The 17,939-nt window shown below is 52.6% G+C and overlaps 4 protein-coding genes across 4 annotated transcripts; 2 read left to right on the top strand and 2 right to left on the bottom strand.

The window, feature by feature from the left end:
- Positions 1-321: 321 nt before the first annotated feature.
- COCSUDRAFT_29666 (RNB-domain-containing protein) lies at positions 322-6,191 on the bottom strand. Its single transcript, XM_005646875.1, has 12 exons — positions 5,839-6,191; positions 5,507-5,696; positions 5,175-5,393; positions 4,925-5,066; positions 4,446-4,802; positions 3,858-4,054; positions 3,450-3,682; positions 3,111-3,340; positions 2,643-2,841; positions 1,988-2,342; positions 1,539-1,692; positions 322-1,178 (listed from the first exon to the last, which is right to left on the bottom strand). The coding sequence occupies exons 1-12, from the start codon at positions 6,065-6,067 to the stop codon at positions 894-896; spliced, it is 2,790 nt and encodes a 929-aa protein (XP_005646932.1). The 5' UTR covers positions 6,068-6,191; the 3' UTR covers positions 322-893.
- Positions 6,192-6,788: 597 nt separating this feature from the next.
- Positions 6,789-7,082, bottom strand: COCSUDRAFT_83472 (hypothetical protein; the record flags this gene model as incomplete). The annotated part of the gene is made up of 1 exon (XM_005647002.1): positions 6,789-7,082. A coding segment is annotated over one exon (294 nt), but the record flags the coding sequence as incomplete, so codon positions are not given.
- Positions 7,083-7,972: 890 nt separating this feature from the next.
- Positions 7,973-9,275, top strand: COCSUDRAFT_24301 (DUF1782-domain-containing protein). Its single transcript, XM_005646876.1, has 4 exons — positions 7,973-8,210; positions 8,305-8,355; positions 8,483-8,766; positions 8,891-9,275. The coding sequence occupies exons 1-4, from the start codon at positions 8,151-8,153 to the stop codon at positions 8,994-8,996; spliced, it is 501 nt and encodes a 166-aa protein (XP_005646933.1). The 5' UTR covers positions 7,973-8,150; the 3' UTR covers positions 8,997-9,275.
- A 2,571-nt stretch (positions 9,276-11,846) lies between these two features.
- Positions 11,847-15,402, top strand: COCSUDRAFT_56080 (kinase-like protein; the record flags this gene model as incomplete). The annotated part of the gene is made up of 11 exons (XM_005646877.1): positions 11,847-11,885; positions 12,071-12,264; positions 12,388-12,538; positions 12,658-12,771; positions 12,877-12,990; positions 13,068-13,226; positions 13,340-13,461; positions 13,641-13,863; positions 14,507-14,668; positions 14,791-15,150; positions 15,331-15,402. 11 exons carry the CDS (start codon positions 11,847-11,849, stop codon positions 15,400-15,402), a joined length of 1,710 nt encoding a protein of 569 aa, XP_005646934.1.
- Between the last annotated feature and the right edge of the window lie 2,537 nt (positions 15,403-17,939).

The following is a 17,939-nucleotide window of genomic DNA, read 5'->3' on the forward strand; positions in this document are numbered from 1 at the left end:
CAGATGCACCTCACCAGTCTGAAGCTGATTACTAGAGATAATCATTTGTGGCAAATTCAGTTGTGAATACCCGAGGGGAGCCTACATCGGAGAGCTGGAGCTATGATTCTTCGGGTAAAATGCTTGTCCTTCAAGAGGAGAACACTTGTACCAATATGACCCTCGAAAGGCAGGGGACTCTAAATCAATTCAAATTGAATTAAAGTCCCTTGCAATAGGACTGCTAAGGGAATTGCTTTGATTTTCAATGCCTTTGCCAAGTATATGAAAGTTGGCTTGTCATTGGTGGATGTTATGACTTGCGATCAATGGCATGCGCTTGATTCAAATTTTGTTGCAATTGCCTAGCTTCTTTTCCTATTCCTGCACGATCACATGTACCGCCTGTAATTCAAGTTTATTTGTGGTGAACCTGCAAGGCTGAACTGAGTTTTCCTATGTAGTACACTAAAATGTGCTCAGAGGCCAATTTGATGGCCACAAGAGGACTCTTCAATTCAAGCTCCTTCAAAGATCTTCTCACAGCACCTCAGGGGTTGGATTCATGCCCACTGTGGCACACTTGCATGCAAATGCCGGCCAGGATGCATGCTCACATGGTGCACCATAGCCGAAGAGGGCCAACATCCTATCCACATAGGATGAATTCTGCTCGATTTACTCTACTCAACTTTCTCAATTGCAATTCTCAAATCGTGCAAGCCCCGCCCCTTGCCTGCTAGCACCTGCCATGTGCATGCCTGCTGCTTGGCCTCCAAACGGCAGCCGCGTCCCTGGCAGAACTCAATTGGGCCCCCTCGGCAGGAGATAAAACAAGCTGAGACACCAGCATACACCAAGGCTCGCTCACACTCCCCAGCAAGCACAGTCAGCGCAGGGGCAGCAACCTGCTCTCAGACGTGCGCCACACCCAGGGAAACAACCTCCTCTTCTCCCACAACCTCAGCAGTGGAACCAGCCTCCTCGTCCCCCTCCCCTGGCTCGCCGAGGTATGCCAGGGTGCCGTCTTCGGCCTGAAAGGGCAGCTGGTAGGCCTCTTCCAGCCGGTACATGCCGGCGGGCGGATCTGCGGCCACGCAGGACAGCAGCAGGCGCTCGCCGACGCGCGCCGGGCGGTCGATGCGCACCACTGTCTCCAGCGCGCTCTCCTCCAGCTGCACCTGCGCCAACCCCGTGTCCTGCACAAGCAAAGCGTTGATCAGACGAACTGACTGAATTGGACCGATCTGTGCCTCCATGCTCTGGAAGTCATGTGAAAGGGTGCCCCACCGAGATATCAGACTCGCCTCAACAAAGCCCTCCAAGTGATTCAAAAGATAAACATACCCACAGCGTCACAAGCATGTTGGTTCCTGCCCAGAGAGGCGCTAGTAGAGTCGCAGACTGGCAATCGCTCTGCTTCATGTCAGGCACTGTTCCTGACTTCAGAGGCTGTCATCCAGGCATCCCATTGAATGCTGTAGTCACTGTCGTACTTGTTGTTTGAACAGGTCAAGAAAAGGAAGGCGGTATGGTACTTCTGGGATGGGCGCGCTGACCTGTCGGATCCAGTGTAGGAGCAGCGCGGGCCAGGTGCGGGTTGGGTCGGCGGCCTTCTCGGCCTCAAAGTACTTGGCGAGCCAGTAGTTGTTGATCTCGCGCTCCAGCGTGATATGCTCGCGCACGTTGGATGTCACATCGTCCAGCACCACGCTCAGCGTGTGCACACCCCAATGCGGCTGCTCCCCACGCAGATGCGCCTGTCAAAACAATGCAAACCCCGCTCAGTCAACATGCTACCAACGCAGCCACACAACCATTCAACTGTCCCTAGGGGTTGCTTATCAGCAGCCTCCGCCATGGATGCAGGCTGACTGTCACGGATGCAGGGAACACCACATCAGTAACGGGATGGCAACCAGACAGTCTTGAAGCTGCAACTGTCTCTCATATGCTGAAGGTGTCTGGAGAACCCTACCCTTGATGATCAGCAGGGCAGAGCAGGAACGGAGGCCGTATCTTGCGCCCTAGCAATTTACGCATCATGGCAGGGCCAAAATTTTGATCTATGGAGTTCAAGGTCAGCGGATGCAAGGGCAGGGGGCTGTGCAAGCGCGCCTTGAGCTGCCAGTGCGCGAGCATGTCGGAGTAGCGGCGGATGGGCGAGGTGACCTGCACGTACGCCGGCAGGCCGAGGCCCGCATGCGGCAGCGCATCGTGAGTGGTGGCGATTCCGCGCACCATGCGGCTGCGCAGCAGCACCGCCCGGCAGGGGCCCTCGGGAACGCCCTTCAGCTCCTCCTCTGTTGGCAGCACCGCCTTGGCCTGGCCCCTGTATGGCAGCGGCAGGCCCGCCTCTTGCCCTGCGCGCCCACCCATGCTTCAAGTTTTTTGTTTTTGTGAGTCAGTCACGCCCTCTCACTCACACTCTGCTTGCATGGACCATGAATCGGCTCTGCTCTCAATGAAAATCAATGACATTTGGCTCATCCCAAGACGTGATCCAGTGGCATAATGCAGTGGCATGATGCCGGAGGCCCTCAGCCTCGCTGGGCCATACGCCCAGCCTAGACTCCACTGTGCGGCGGGCCAACGTGTTTACATGTGTGCGTCAGAACAATTTGGGCAAGAAGGCTCGCTGTGCTCTGAGAGGAGAAACTCACCAACGGTGGCGGCGACCTGGCCGGCCATGATCATCATCTCGGAGACGAGCGTGCGCGCGGCGGAGGTGCCGGTCTGCAGCCGTTCCAGCGTCACACGCGGGTTCGGCGCGCGAGGGTCGGCCACGCGCACCTCGCACTCGTCCAGCGTTATGCTGGCCGCGCCCTGCCGCGTCCGCCATGCCGCCCGCGCCTCACTCGCCTGCACCACCACCCGCCGCACTCACGGCACTGATTTTCCAAAACTTGTAGCAATACACTGGCAACAGTGACAGAAATGGTGGTGTTGGTGGCAGGACACACCATTTGTTGCTGGCTTCTGTTCAATGTCATGGCAAACATCTTTGGCTGCGCCAAACGCCCTGCTGTGTCACGATATGCACATGTTTGAGAACTGCGTGCAGCTGGGCGTGCAGCAATGGGGGAAGGGTTGGAGATGGTAAAAGGGAGAGAGCCGGGGAGGCTAGGCACCTGCAGGAGGGCGCACAGGTCTGGTGGGAGCTCGCCGCTGGCAATGGCGGCGTCGACCTGGTCGTAGGTCATGCGGTGGGTGGGTGTGATGCGGGTGGCTGCCACGCTGTGTGCGCTGAGCTCGCCGTCGGGGGAAAGCTCTGCGCTGATGCTGAGCGCGCAGCAGGGCTCGCCCTGGCGCAGGCTGAAGGGGCCTGTCGCCAGCTGCCCCGGGAACATGAAAATGGCGCCTGCGCAAACTTCCCGCCTTCATCATCTTCCCAGCCTCAACAGCCGTGCAGTTTTGGAGTGTTGACACCTTTTTCAACATTGTAATTTACGAGCATGGCAAAGTGCCACCTGTGGGCAGGTACATGGTGGAGCCGCGTCGGCGTGCCTCCAAGTCGAGGGTGTCCTCTGGGCGGATGTAGCGGGTGGGGTCAGCCACATGCACCCACAGGCGCGCGCGGCCGCCCTCCAGGAACTCCACCGAGAGACCGTCGTCCACCTCGGTCGTCCCAGCGTCATCGATGGTCACCACTGGGAGGTGCGTCAGATCCAGCCGGTTTGCCTCGTCCACATCGAGCGGCGGGCTCGCCAGCAGAGCCGCCGCAGCCTCCTGCTCACGACAGACACCACCAATTACAATGACATCACCAATCAAGGCTGCACAACACTTAATGCAACAGCATAAGTGATCACAATTATGGCAGCCAGGCAAGGCTGCACAATAGACACTCAAGCCTGGCGTGAGGGCTTGAGCATCACTGGATGTGGCAAAAGCTGAGGTGGGAATGGCAGAAATGGCGGCAAAGGTGGGTGGGCAGGGGGCGTGCCTGGAGAGCGGCAGGGAATTCTCTGGTGAGGTTGAGCTGCCTGAGGCCAATGTTGTCATGGGGTCCCCACACCCCAATCCTGCCCAGCAGCGCGGCTGCGCCTCCATTCCCAGGCATCAAACCCGCTGCCTGCACATCCACGCAAGCTTTCAAGTACAATAAAAACGCACATGTACAGTCTGGAGTCGTACCCCCAAGCACTTTTTGGGGGTCCAGCATCACAGCTATTTACCAGACAAGAGCCACGAAAGTGCGAGGACTGCGCATGCCCACCTGCAGAGTCTCCAATGCCAGCTGGGTCTCCTTCGCGTCCGCTCGCTCCAGCGCAAAAGCCTCTACCGCTCGGATGCGGTGTGCAAATGGGCCGGACAGCCAGGCAGCCGCCGATTCATCGGTCGCTGCCTCAGCCTTGGCTGCCCTCAGAGCTGCTCCACACTCTGCCAACTCTTGCGCTGCCTGAAGTGCACCCTTGGAAGCTCAATACTTTGCCGGGATATGCTCCCCTCCATCACGTCATCACCTTTGCCAAATCAAAGGTTGAAAACAAGGTGGTCCAGTGTCTGAACTTCGTTCTCTTGCTTGGGTAGACTTCCAGACGGATTTTTACAGACAGGATGACCCCCTGCCCTTCATCAGCATCTACAAAAGAAGTCGCCCTTCGCACCTTGGCGTCCGCAGCCGTCTTGGCCTGTATGCTCTTGACTTCTGTCTGTGAACGTGGCTGGAAACGCGGGGGCCCCCGGTTGACCTGCTTGAAATAGGTGCGGTCCTCATTCAGCAGCCGATGGGCCGCGTACGCGTTCGACACCGTCACTTCCCCAAACAGCAGCTCCGCCATGCCAGGCACATCATATGTCTCATCACTCCCGGTCACCACCTGCGATAGTCGAGCCCACCTTAATACATGACCTTGGAAATGATGACAAATGCTCAAGCTACAATTCCACGATAATACGGCCCACCAGATGACCACATTTGAGCATCATGATTGAAACACACCTCCCAAGCAAGTTCCATCAGCTTGTCATCACTGCACGCAGCCTGCGCTGCAGTGGAGATCGTCTCCAGATCCTGCTGCGTGTATCCCTCTCCAGGGAGCACGTATGCCACTTGTTGCGGCCGCAAGGAGTAAACAGTCCCCCTGCGGATCATGGCTTGTTTCTGAAAGGTACACCAAAAATCTGCCTCACTGCTTTGCTGCTGGGGTAAAGCACACAAGCGGCTCTGCACTCGACCAAGCCGGGCGTACCTGGTGTCCACCGCACTCCAGTTGCGTTTGCCGTCCTTCTTCAACAGCAGCGCCAGCCCAGACTTGCTGTCTTTCTGGAACTCGATCAGGCGGCCCTCCGCTGGCTCGTCTGCCGAGGGCGCAGCCACTGCTGCTGCTGCTGCAGACTGCCTCCCAGAGCTACTGCTGTACATGCGGCAGCTGCTGCTTGGCACCGGCCGCACAGCCGTGGGAGCTTCCCTGCTGATACACAAGTATGTCTTGAGGTGTTGAAAGCAGCAAGCCCGCACAGAAACAGTGATGCAGCGCTAGTGGACATGGAGTGAAGGGGAGGGGTCAGGAGAGGTGTTCACCTGGGTTCCCAAAGCCTGCGCATGCTCCTGAGGTGTGTGGGGCCACGGGGGATGAACTCTGGCGCATTGGCGCTGAGCTGGCGTGACTGCACAGCTTCAGGCAGCCCTTGGACAGCAGATGGATACGCCACAGATGAGTAGCTGGCACAGGAGTTGTATCCTCGGCTACGACCGAGTGGACTTGCACAGCCTGGCCCCCACATATGCTCCTGTCAGGTTCAAATGAACGCAGAGACTATGTGGTTCTCAAAGCGGTTTCCTGTGCACAATAGGACCGCCCATCGAGGACTGAAATGTTAAGGATCTGTCCAGATCTCTTCTTAGGGACTCACTTGTGCTGCCCGATGTTGGTCGCCTTTTATGGACCGGCCCTCCAACCGATGGTGATGGTCCATCAATTGAGTGGCTTTGGGAGCTGCTGAAGCTATTGGCGCCATAGGCGCCAGAAGCAGTGGGTAAAGCAGTTCGAGAAAGAGGTCCTGTCAAGGTACCGAAAAGCCCTGCTGCTGACATTCCTGGGTCGGTCAAGAGAGGTCGTAGTGCTTTTAAGCGACGCGGCATGGCTATATGCCAGCCATCAAGCAACTAGGTCGGGCTGCAGTCACAGGATGGTCCACGCTTCCGGAACCAAAAATGCTAAATGTCGATTCCAACAGAGCAAACGATTACATTCCATCTCCAGAAGGTCTCACAAAGTAAGGAGATGCATGCCGCGCCAATAATCGTTATGAAGGGAAAAATTGACAAGCAAAAGAAGCCAATCCTGTGCATCAGTAATGCATACTAATCCCATGTATGGCACACCGCCAATTGCAAAATTCTGCAATGTAATCACTTAGCTGTGAGCATTCCCTTGTTGCATGTGCAACAGGATGCCCATTGCAAATGCATATTCCTGACCACGGGCGCCTTTGCCAAAAAATGCAGCCTGCAGTGGCGGCAGCCCTGAGGGGTGGCCCTGTCACAGTGCCACAGTGGCAGGGACCAATTGCAGCAGACATGTGCTTTGGGTCATGTTGAAGATTCGTCAGGGCATGGTGACAGGGCAGCTGAACGTGTAAGCGTAAACATCATGCATGTGATATGAATATTACTTCACGACTGCCTCACGATCAAGTTGGCAATTGCACCCCCCAGTGACCGGGGCGCGCCTACAAGTGAAATACCACTCCCAGAGGATCGTCTGCACACATAAATCGTGGCACAGTGCGCTACGACTGCACACCATTGCAAGTGCCGGCAGCAACGTAAAATCACCACAGTAACCTGGCGCTCCTCATGCGCGATCAATTGGATAGCCGGCTTCTATCCACTTGCTGGTTCCGCCAACGACATTGACAACATCGCTGAACCCAAAGACCCGGGACAGCCTCACTGTGGCCTGAGCTGAACGGCCTCCAGAAGCGCAGATCACTGCTATGGTGCGCGCCTTCACACTTTCTAAACATCCATTCCTCACTGCATCTGACAGGCCATCCAGAGCAATGTTCAAGGCCTGAGGCACATGCCCTGCATTGTACTCCTGAGGTGTTCTCACGTCCAGCACAAAAATGCTGCCGCTGTTATCCCGCAATGACTCGTACAAGTTCTCCACCGTCGTCTCTTTAAAGCCTGCAACAAGCATGATTTGTCATCGCATGCTGGTCTGGGGGTTGGACATCAATGGTGATTGTGACGACATCTATAGGATGTGGAACCAGTCTCTCACCCTGTTCACTGGAGTAAGCGCTGAGGATGTCCACCTCATCAGCAGCAAGAGCACCTTTGACCTCTGCACGTTGCTGCAGGCCTGCACAGGAACCGAATCTAGTCTTCAATTCCGTGAGGGCATCCACCAAGTATCAATCGCATATGTGTGATGATTTATTTTGGCTACAATTGACTTGGAGCAATTCTTCACCAAGTCACCCTTGCAGAGCTTTTAGTGTAGCACTTACTCTCGAAATCTATGGGATCCTTTGCAAGCCGTCTCTCGTGCATCCATACATCGTCGTCTTCTGTGTCTTCGAACACAAAGTCTGAACCTTGGCTTCTGGCCTGCAACAACGTCCTTCAGTGCTCTCGCCCCAGGGTGGATGACAGGAAAGCGATCAAAACCTTCAGCGTGTACCAACCTCTTTCAGAGCGTCCGAGATAGACACGAATTTTTCTGTCTGTCCTTGGCAATGCCTGACGGTCGACAGTCTCGGAGCAGACGTATGACGTTGGGGAGATCTGTTGAGGCAAGGCAGGAACCTTGAGAATTCTAACGTGCAAGAAGGCAATTTTGTACCCTGCATGGTAACAACGTCTAGAAGACTTTTTGATGACCTCTTTAAAATTGGAGACAGCTGTACATCGGAACATTTTCAAGATAGACACACAGCTGACCTGGCAGATTGAAACCACGTGTTGCCACCTCAGATATGAGTCATTAGAGCCAACATAACTTATTGAAGAAGCTCCTTCTTTCTAGCATGATGGAATCGCAGTTTAGACTCTTAGCATCGGTGACCAATACCGTCCATCGCGCTCGTCACAACAGATTACCGCCAGCAGCTGATTGCTGAAGATTGCTTTGATGAGCATCAGCGGGAGGAGGCAAGCAGTGGCATTGAAACAATAGATGCAGAATTAACAACAGTGAGAAGAGTTCGGAATTTCAATGGCGGAAGGCTGGGACTCTGGCACGAAGGAGACAGTCAGAAAGATACCACTGTTGACGGTGTGATCAATCAATCCTGTCCCAATTTCGAGATATTTCGCATCTGCGCCACATTGTACTCTCTCTCTCTTGACTGTTTGGTATTGTCATTCAGGTCAACGCGGGTCCACGCGATAAGGATCAGTGGACAAAAAGGTTGAGAGAGGCACGTCCTTGGCAACTTGCAGCTATCAGAATTCTTGATGGAACAATCACATTAAGGTGTCGTGCCTCAATCTCTATTTATTTCTATTTGGCCCAAGACTCACTGCAGTGTTCATTTCACTGTGCAGGAGCTGCAGGCTCTCATCAAGTACATACAAATAAAGAAGAGTACAGACTCTGATTGGTTCACCATCACATCCAATAAGGAGGGCACGCACTGGTCCGGGAAGTGCTGGTACATCCACGAGCTGATCAAGTACGAGTTTGACTTCGAGTTTGACATCCCAGCAACATACCCCACCACAGCTCCCGAGATCAAGATACCATCTCTGGATGGAAAGACTGCGAAGATGTACCGCGGTGGCGCCATCTGCCTCACAGTGCACTTCAAGCCGCTCTGGGCAAAGAACAGGTACTGCAGCAAATTTGTAGCCATCCCAGATCCTCTGCTGCACCGTCCAGGCTTTATCTTGATACTCGGCGGAGTGGTCACAGCCGGTGTGTGAGACTAAAAGTTTGCTAACTGTCCTTTGCAGCCCCCACTTTGGCGTTGGGCATGCCATGTGCCTGGGGCTGGCTCCATGGATGGCAGCGGAGATTCCACATCTGGTGGACTCGGGCGTGATCTCCTCAGCTTCATGATTGCACTGTTCCAGCGGCTTTCAGAAGCTGGCAATCCTGTGAGCGTTGCTGGCTCAGGATAGGCACAGATATTGTGACATATACTGGCCGGAGAGATGTGGGTAATGCAGTGAAACAAGGCTTTTGTGAGTAGAGCTTACCCAGCGTCTGTACGATTCTTTCATACTGGCAGCAGTCTGTGCTAAATTGTATATTGAGGAAAAAGGGATGCAAGCAGATTAGCTTTGATATGAAGCAGCATGAAGCGGCCACCATTTTGCAATAGCTATCTATCATGGCAAAGCTATTATAATTAGCGTTGTGGCTGGGTCTCCAAACCAATAATTTCTCGTACATACATGTGGACACACGCTGAATTGCACTTGATTGATTTGGAAGCCACAGCAAGACATTGCATGACCTAGGAGCTCTTAATTTTCTGCGTATTATCATGTTCTGGGTCGACTCAGACGTCCAGCTGGCATTGGCCCCCAGAGGCTCATAATTTGGACCGTCACAAAAGCTATGCAAAGTCACTATGCACAGTGCAACTTCGATCGATGGATACACACCAGTTGGGAAGAGTCTCTCTAGAATATAGGGAGGACAATCCTTTCATGAAAGCCTGATGGTATCTTGAAGTAAAGGGAAGCCCCAGGAGCAGCTTCATTGCGTGGGGATAATATCATATCTCCCAGTTGCCAAAAATAGCACTTGCTCCACATTGGAACAGTGATTTGCTGCGATTTCGAGTGAACTCAGCGCATGGGGTAGGACAAAAATGGATTATATAAATCTAAATTATTTTGTTTTGGAATATCCGCTCCCAGCATCTGCAGTCAAAACAACGCCTGTTCGATCACTGATTCGACATCGAACTTGTATGGCTTTGTAACCAAGGGAGTGCGGAAGGACACGATGGGCGTGTGCGCTTCGGCTCCTAGAACTACTGATATACAGACTAGAGACGAAGACAAGGTATTCACGAAGAATAAATCGAGAGCCATCAGAGTTGAAACGAGCACTCTGCCAGAGTCTCCTCAAATCAATTGGACCAACGATGATCAGAGCAGTGGACAGTCCACCGCAAGCTTCCTCATCAAGAGCGAAGGTAAAGAAACATCAACAAGCCCCAAGAACTCCTTGCACACGATATCGCTCACCCTCAACAGGTTCTACACCTCTTCGCTGTGCTAAGCTCTCTATGTCTCGCAGACGATCACCAATCAAAAATCAGTTTTGATGCTAGCGAGAGGACTCCGACATCGCAGGACTCAGCCATTTCATCAAATTTATCCATTGCAACATCGATCCAGGAGCGCAGGGGTGACGACAACTCCCTCACCACATCAGGGAGCAACGAGCGGAGGCAGTCCGTTGAGAGTGCCGAGGGTGACAGCTGTGCCAGAGAGGGCAGCACCATCAAGGGATGCTCAAATGCCAGCAGTCTAGCCACTGTGGTAGAAGAGCCTGTTGAGGGAAGGCATCCTGCCATGAGCATTGCAGGACAGGGACATGCAACAGAGGCAGTCAGAGCCACAGAGCCAGCTGAAAGGGATGGCTCTAGATATAGCCCTCTCTCAATCAAGAGCGCTGAGGATGGAATAGAAGCACAGAGCACCCATACTGAGGGCCTTCATCTACCAGATTATGCCTCTATTGGGAAAGATGGAGCTGTGCCTCAAGCAATCATTCATGTAAGAGAGGAAAGCACCGAGCCGGAATTGCCAGGAAGCACGAAGAGACATCCAAGAGGGAGTTCCTCCGTTGCTCCGGCCGTTTGCAAAGCAGTTGAGACTTCACGGGCAGCACCGTCTGCAGGGCAGCCTTTCCAGGAAGGAAATGCAGTTCTCGAGCATGTGCCTTCCACTCTTAGAGGTGCGTAAATGGAGTCACCACTAGTTTCATCATGATGCTCTGGAGGGTCACACGTTGATCATTGGAAATGGAATTGTGATAGGGACAGGAGGCACCAGCGGGCAAGTTCCCATTGGGCCTGGCTGGTCCTCAGCTCGGGCTCATACTCAAACGCTTAACAATCCCAAAGAGGCTGTTGGCGCTGGGGGGTCCACAAGCACAGAAGTGCGCACCAGCCGCTTAATGCAGCAGACCAGTGCAGTGCGAAAGACTGGCGCATCTAAGGTAGACTGCGCCTTTACAAAGAATAATCACTTGAAGTTGAGCATCAAATGCTTCTGACATCCGTGGCGTGCGGCTTCACCGTCATACTTGAAAAGATGGACAGAAGCTTTGTGTGGCAAAAAAACATTCTGTGATGCCAGGTGCATGGCTTTGTTGCCAAGGCTGCCATGCTCCGCAGCTCATCTTACTCGACCCCCCTACCAGCTTTCAGTGACACAAGGCCCACATACTCCAGAGATGCTCAGGATGACGAGACTTCTTCCTATGATGACTCTTCGGGTACACTCAACCCGGTTGACCATGCAAAAATTGCTCTGCTGTACATTTCTGAGCACGGGAGTTATTATTGCGCTGCTGTGCTGCTGCAGGGAACTCCTTTGCGCTGCAGCTGCGAACACCAAGCAGAATGGCGACAACCAGTCATGGAGGATCAACCATCAGTCATGCGGCACAAATCAAAGGTAAGCACATTTTTAAGTGGTGCTTGAGTGCTGCAAGTGCTTCAAAGGTTTATTTCTGTAACACAAGCTTTACATGTGTGGTGCTGATGTCAAAATCACTCAATGCCACACTGTTGATGACTATTCAGGTGCAAGCTGCACAAGTGAGGCGAAACATGCAAAAATACCAGAAGAAGAGCAGAAGTCTGCAGTGATTGAAAGAGAGGCAGCGGCTGTGCTGCGCACATGGACAGAGGATGATGATGCAGATGATTGCAATGGTGCCGAGATGGGCTCCCTCACTGGATGGCAGGCACTTGCTGATCAGGTCTGAAAGTTCTAGCACATTGGAATACCCACAAAGTTCAAAAGCATATGTCTTGTGCACCACAATATGTAACGATAGATCACTGATGACAGCCCGAGTTTGTGTCATGCTTTGCCTGTTTTGATGCATTTGCAGGTTTCCAGTCAGCGGAGCACTGCAGTGTGAGCTTGACAATGAATGTGCAGGTGATGGCTGAAATGGAGGAGGATGAGGCTGCAGAAGATCAGGAGGATCCAAATACTTTTCAGGAGGGAGTCTCTCCCACGGTACTCATGCAGGCAGCTGGACTCTTGTCCGCCACTAATCCCATGGTCGGCACCTCTGAGATACCCTCAGGAGATGAATCCTCTTTCAAGCCCTCCACAGAGCTTCAGCCCGGGTGTGCTCCAGATATGTGCAATTCAGTTGCATGACATCATTATTTTTTGGGTCATCACACTAGGATTGGTCAGTTGCATGCGGGACTGGGTGCCTTACACGGTGATGCATGCTTGTGGTGCAGTGGGACGTTCTTTGTCCAGTATGAGGTTCGAGAGGAGCTGGGGGAAGGCGCATTTGGGAGGGTGGTGAAAGTGAGGCGCAGGAGGGATGGCCGCATGTTTGTTGCAAAGATCATGCATGACAGGGGAATGACAGACAAGGCCCGTATTGAGGTGCAACAACTCCTCCCTGTGTTTTTCCATATCGTGCCCTCAACGTGTAAAGCTCAGTTGCTGTATAGACCACAGCAGACCAATGTTAGATTCTCTCATCATGTCCGCATGGCGTGCAGGCTCAAAATGAAGTGGCTGTCTTGGCATCCCTGGACCATCCAAATGTTGTGAAGTACTATGAATGCTTTGCCGAGCGTGGGACACAGGTCAAGATCGTCATGGAACTCTGCGAGGTGCGATCCAGAACAATCTATATTAGCTGCTGTTCTTAAAAGAGATCCTGTTGCAAGAATGCAGCACTGCTGGGAAAAGCAAGTGGGAAAACATGCTTGGTGCAGGATGGTGATCTGGACGGTTTCCTTAAAGCTCAAGGCGGTCGGCCTATTTCTGAGGACGAGATCATGCACAAGTTCGTGCAGATCTGCCTATCGGTCCATTACGTGCACAGCAAGGTACGCACAACACACTTGCAAAGCGCCAGTTGAAATCTACCATTTGCAGGCCTGATGCGGAGATTACGAAAATGCAGGGCCTGATTCACAGAGACCTGAAGACATGCAACCTGCTGCTGGATAGTGGCATAGTGAAGCTGGGAGACTTTGGAATCTCCAAGGTGATCTCAGCAGAACAGAATGCCGCGCAGACAATGGTCGGCACACCATACTACATGTCTCCAGAGATGTTCAAGGTGTGCACAACGTCGTTGCGCATGTTAGTCCTTGTCTCAAATTTCGAGGTGATGCCTTAGGAGGTTGTATTGCTGCTGAGCTGGCAAAGAAGCCATAGTTTTCGTGATTACAGGGGAAGGGATATGGTCCCAAGACAGACGTGTGGGCCTTGGGCTGCATCCTCTATGAGATGTGCTGCCTGCGCAAGGCTTTTGAGGCACCAAACCTGGGAGCCATCACCATAAAGATCATGAGGTGCGCAGAAGCTCCATATAACCAATAATGCACTTTGGATTGCGCTGTGCATGCATGTGAGATGCCTGCGCTTCTTTTGTGGTGTGAGTTTCTTTGGCTATGTTAGTGCCCACCCAGCCAATTAATGGGTTCTGTCTGGCAATTTCCAAGACTGGTCAAGACATTTCTGCCCTGCACAGTGGCAAGTACGCTCCCATACCAGGGCAGTACAGCAATGACATGCGCCTGCTGGTGGATGCACTGCTGCAAAAGGACCCCAATGCGCGGCCATGCATGGACGATGTGATGGGCCTCGTCTTTGTGCGTACCTACCTCAAAGCATACGCCAGCCACGCCTGCCTCACGACTGCCAGACGGCGGTCTTCCCATGCCCGGTCGCTCACCCCCTACCGGCTCTGGGCGGTGAGTGGACTTCAATACATGCGCGATATTTGTAAAATGCACATGAATTGCACAAATATGTGTTTATGGCAGTAGATCATCTGACATCAGACATGATGTCCATGCACATCGGGGATAAAACTGCGGATGCATGCAACGAACTTCTTTGTCTTTGCAGGATGACGCTTCAACGTGTCTTGCACCGACACCCCAGTGTGACCAGAGCACGTCAGAAAGTGGGAGCCTCTCTGGAGGAAGAGAAGGAATTGAAGAGGCCATCAGCTCACAGATTCAAATTTCCAGCAGAGATGGGATGACAAGGTGTGCACCTTCTTGGATATGCTCTGCAATACAAGAGTTTATGGTGAATATTGATCTGGACGTCCTGCTGATTGCAACGAAGAACTGAGCTTTGGTCAAACAAGAATTTCTGTGCAAATGACAGCAGGAGTGGCGGCTCAGCAGACTCTGAGAAAATATTTGAGGAGCTGAAGAGGAACCTGTCCCGACGACAGTCCAGCATCAGAAGCACCCTTTCTCAGGCAAGTTCTAGGACCAATTTCATTGTTTTTTATCACTGCTGAATTCCGAGAGGAGGAGGTGGAGCATGTGTACTGTCATCCTAAAGCAGTGAACACCCTCGAGAGCATTGCAACGCTTGCAGGCAGAAAAGGACAAGGAGAACGCATTACACCACGCAAAGCAAGAGGCAGACAGAGCCGCGCGCATGCAGGCGCAGCTCAATGCATGCATGAGTGAAAATGCTCGGGCGATTGAGTGCATAAGATTGCTGAAGCAGAGCTGGGATCAGCAGATCAAACACTTGGTGAGCCCTCGTTCCATGAGCCTTCTAGCTTCCGTTACCCGGGTTGCAAGTGCTCTTCCCGGTCTAGCATTTGATGTGAAATTTTATGGATTTTTGTCATGCTGGGGGCACTGGTCGCACAGGAGGGTGAAGGCAACATGCCTGGGGAACAGAATGGTCGGGCGCCAGACATGTCAGCCGTGACTAGCACTGGCTTGATGAGCACAGCACAGCAACCGCAGAAAGTCAACTTTGGCGGATCTCATTCGGCAACAAATCCTGCTCCAAGCAGAGGCAGGAAGAGACGCAGCAGCAGCTTTGATATGGTGGCAGCGAAGCAGGGCATTGCGCACAGGAAAACGAGCAGCTTCGACACAGCAATGCAAGGGACCAGACTGCAACACAGCAAGCCGGACTCGCTCATTGGCAGCCACAGCCGTGTTGGCCCCGGATTTGTTGGAGGAGACTTGGGTATGGCAGGCGCAGGTACCTCAGAGGTCCAGGTGGGGCAGATAGCCGCCATTCTGGCATGCAAAAAGCAGGCGATCTACTAGGATCATAGCTTTCGATTTTGATAGCATCATCTGTATACCTGATATATCAAGCTCAACATGCAATTTGGAAGTTGCATGCGCATGACAGTGCTGCCTGCTGCTGCATGATAAGTGTATGGTGTGGTGCAGGATGATGAGAACTGGGGTGTGCTGGGATCTGGCCTTGCATTGGGACCGGGCGCTCCAACCGGAAGCGCATGATAATCGTATCTATGAGTGTGGGGTCAGCAAACCTTTTTCAAATCACTTTTCTTTGATAACTCTGCCTGCAGCCAATTGACAGGTGTATGAATTAGGAAGCATGGGCATGCAAAGCTTGTGCTGATGTGGCATCCTACCCAATCTCGTTCGAGTTCAAAGCAGATAGATATGCCTCTTTGTTAATCACAAAATGTAACTGGAATCATTGCTTCTCTTTGTAACGGAGGATATTCTGATGCATAAATGTTGAATTTTTGGTCTAGCTGTCAGTGGACGCCTTCAAAGTTACCAACAGAATCACCTAGATCGTCGCAACTCAAGAGGCAATGCACGCATAAAGTTTCGCACAGTCCTCACCTAGATCGGTGTTGCTTGAGTTCAGGCAGATCATATCCACGCATACGACCTTTCCAAGGGCATATACGCCACTCTTACTCACCATCAAGGTACAAGACAGCTGGCGATGCCGCGTCTCAGCTTGTGCTCAGCATATTGGAGAATATAGAAGGGACAGACAGAGGTGCCGATGCATCTGAAGAGTTGCAGAATAGAGTACAGGGGTGGCTACAGGAACTAGAGGATATTGGGCAGGCACAGGTGAATGCACCTACTCGGAATACTGTGGCCACTAGCAGATCCGATGACTACATTTCTTGCAAGCATTTGGCAGATGGGGACTAAATCTCCTGTGCCAGGTCCCAAGACCCCTGGACAACCCGCTCATTTTTGGTGACTATGACGTTGCTTATGTCTCCACGAGGAACGCTCCCAAGCAGGATGGCCAACGTGAGTGCCTGCTCATGATCTTCTTGAAGCTTGCTTCGTAATTGGCCTACAATTCTCAGCTTAAGTTCTTGAATAATGTGATTCTCTTGCAGCTGCTGGTGGGCGCTTTCGCTCTCGGCTTGGCCGCGCTCTTTTTCGCACTGTGAAAGTATGCCAGAGTGTGATACAACCAGACATTGTGACAAATAAGGTAAGCATCAGCCCATTGATAGGTTATGCTGCCCTCATCTGGTGTGCATGTATGCATGAACGCTTACAATGTGTTGGCCTGATCGGCAGGTGGAATTCTCCCTCCTTGGTATCTTGCCGGGACATGTTGGCTTGCGCGGAAGGCTTGAAGATTACACCGGCGAGAGGGATACTGTCAAGGTGAGACTGAAGATCCAGCAGTCATAGAAGCTGGGAGACCATGCAGATCACTCATCAGGTCATAGCATCGATGTGCTGTGCAGGTGCTTTTTGAAAAGCCAGAATTATGTGTGGGCGGCCTCAGCCTGCGGATTGGCCCCGAGAGCTCTGTTGTTCTGAAGACTTCTTATTTGGATGAGAGCGTGAGGTTGGGGAAGGGCAGTCGCGGCTCCAGCTTTGTGTTTGTAAGGGGCGGGGAGGCAGAGACTGCAGGTGCTGCCACACTCATACTGTGGACACAGATGCATTAGAGTGCTGCTTCAATTGTCCTGCATGCAGAATGAAGGCCTTGCTGCACTGAAACGGTGTTCTTATCAGGCAAGACATGTACAGGACACCATATCCTAGAACACTTTCTTGAAGGGACATGGGGGTGCAGGGATGGAGGAGGTGGGAAAGAGCTCCACGAAGTGGTGGAGCGTAGCTTGGGTGCTGGGTGGCATTGCGGGCGTGTGTTGGGCCATTGGCAGATTCCTGAAGGTGCAGAGTGGAAGCTTGAGGCTCCTTGGGCCAATGGCAGGGCTATTGTTTGCTCTCTCAGTTGCGGGGGCATGGAAGGACAGGAGGTCAGCCGTAGCCAACTGATATGCAGGGAAGTGCCGCTCAGGGCATGCCACTCCGTGGCTTGAGGGCCACTGGAATGCACGAAAGACTTGCTCTGTCACTGGCTATGACACACTCAAGAGTGTTGAAAAAGCAGCCTGCATTGCAATGCTGCAGTACCATGTGCCATGCACCACTTGTGCGCCTGCCTGTGGTACCTTTAGAGCCTGGTAGGCCGAAGGTCGTTGGGTTATAATCAGAGCTGCTGTTCTCACCTGAAGTTATACATCATGCTGTTCTTAGTGATTTTAAATATTTTTCTTCCAAATATTAAAAGCTAAGTTGTTGGCATCAACATATAGGCTACTCCGATTAGTGCTGACTTCAGAACTCCATTGAGTTGCGGCTCGTTTACGTCCGGCCATCTGGCATTATCATGATACCACTGTTAAACACCGTAAATCCGCTTATTAACCCGTAACGCCACCTGTGACAGCAGCCCACACATCATTAAGGGCAGTCAGTGGGCCCTCCTGATCTTAAGAGCAAGCTTGTCCTCTGAGCCCAACTGTACAGCGCGCTGCCGCTGCTGCCCCTGCCACGATGGGCCGGCCCGGGATCTTGCAAGCTTTCATTGATCAAAGCTCAAGCTCATGAGCGCTTACGTAACCGTGTGGTAAACTTTGGCTTGAAGCACGGCGCCACGTGGACGTCCTCAGGCACACATTGAGCAGCATGCCTGTCTAGCTGATCCAAGTTGCTCATTCTCTGTAGCTGCATAAAAAAAAGTACAGTTTCCA

This window comes from Coccomyxa subellipsoidea (assembly GCF_000258705.1).
Source record: "Coccomyxa subellipsoidea C-169, whole genome shotgun sequence".
NCBI lineage: Eukaryota > Viridiplantae > Chlorophyta > Trebouxiophyceae > Coccomyxaceae > Coccomyxa > Coccomyxa subellipsoidea.

Bases quoted from the DNA above. Each gene is read 5' to 3' on its own strand.
- COCSUDRAFT_29666 (XM_005646875.1), bottom strand. From the start codon at position 6,067: ATGCCGCGTCGCTTAAAAGCACTACGACCTCTCTTGACCGACCCAGGA. The intron at 3,341-3,449 runs GTGGCACTTTGC...AAGTTTGCGCAG, and splicing joins CACCATGTACCTGCCCACAG to GCGCCATTTTCATGTTCCCG. The intron at 2,343-2,642 runs GTGAGTTTCTCC...GTGGGCGCGCAG, and splicing joins CCAGGTCGCCGCCACCGTTG to GGCAAGAGGCGGGCCTGCCG.
- COCSUDRAFT_24301 (XM_005646876.1), top strand. From the start codon at position 8,151: ATGGCGGAAGGCTGGGACTCTGGCACGAAGGAGACAGTCAGAAAGATA. The intron at 8,211-8,304 runs GTGTGATCAATC...ATTGTCATTCAG, and splicing joins GAAAGATACCACTGTTGACG to GTCAACGCGGGTCCACGCGA. The intron at 8,767-8,890 runs GTACTGCAGCAA...TGTCCTTTGCAG, and splicing joins CCGCTCTGGGCAAAGAACAG to CCCCCACTTTGGCGTTGGGC.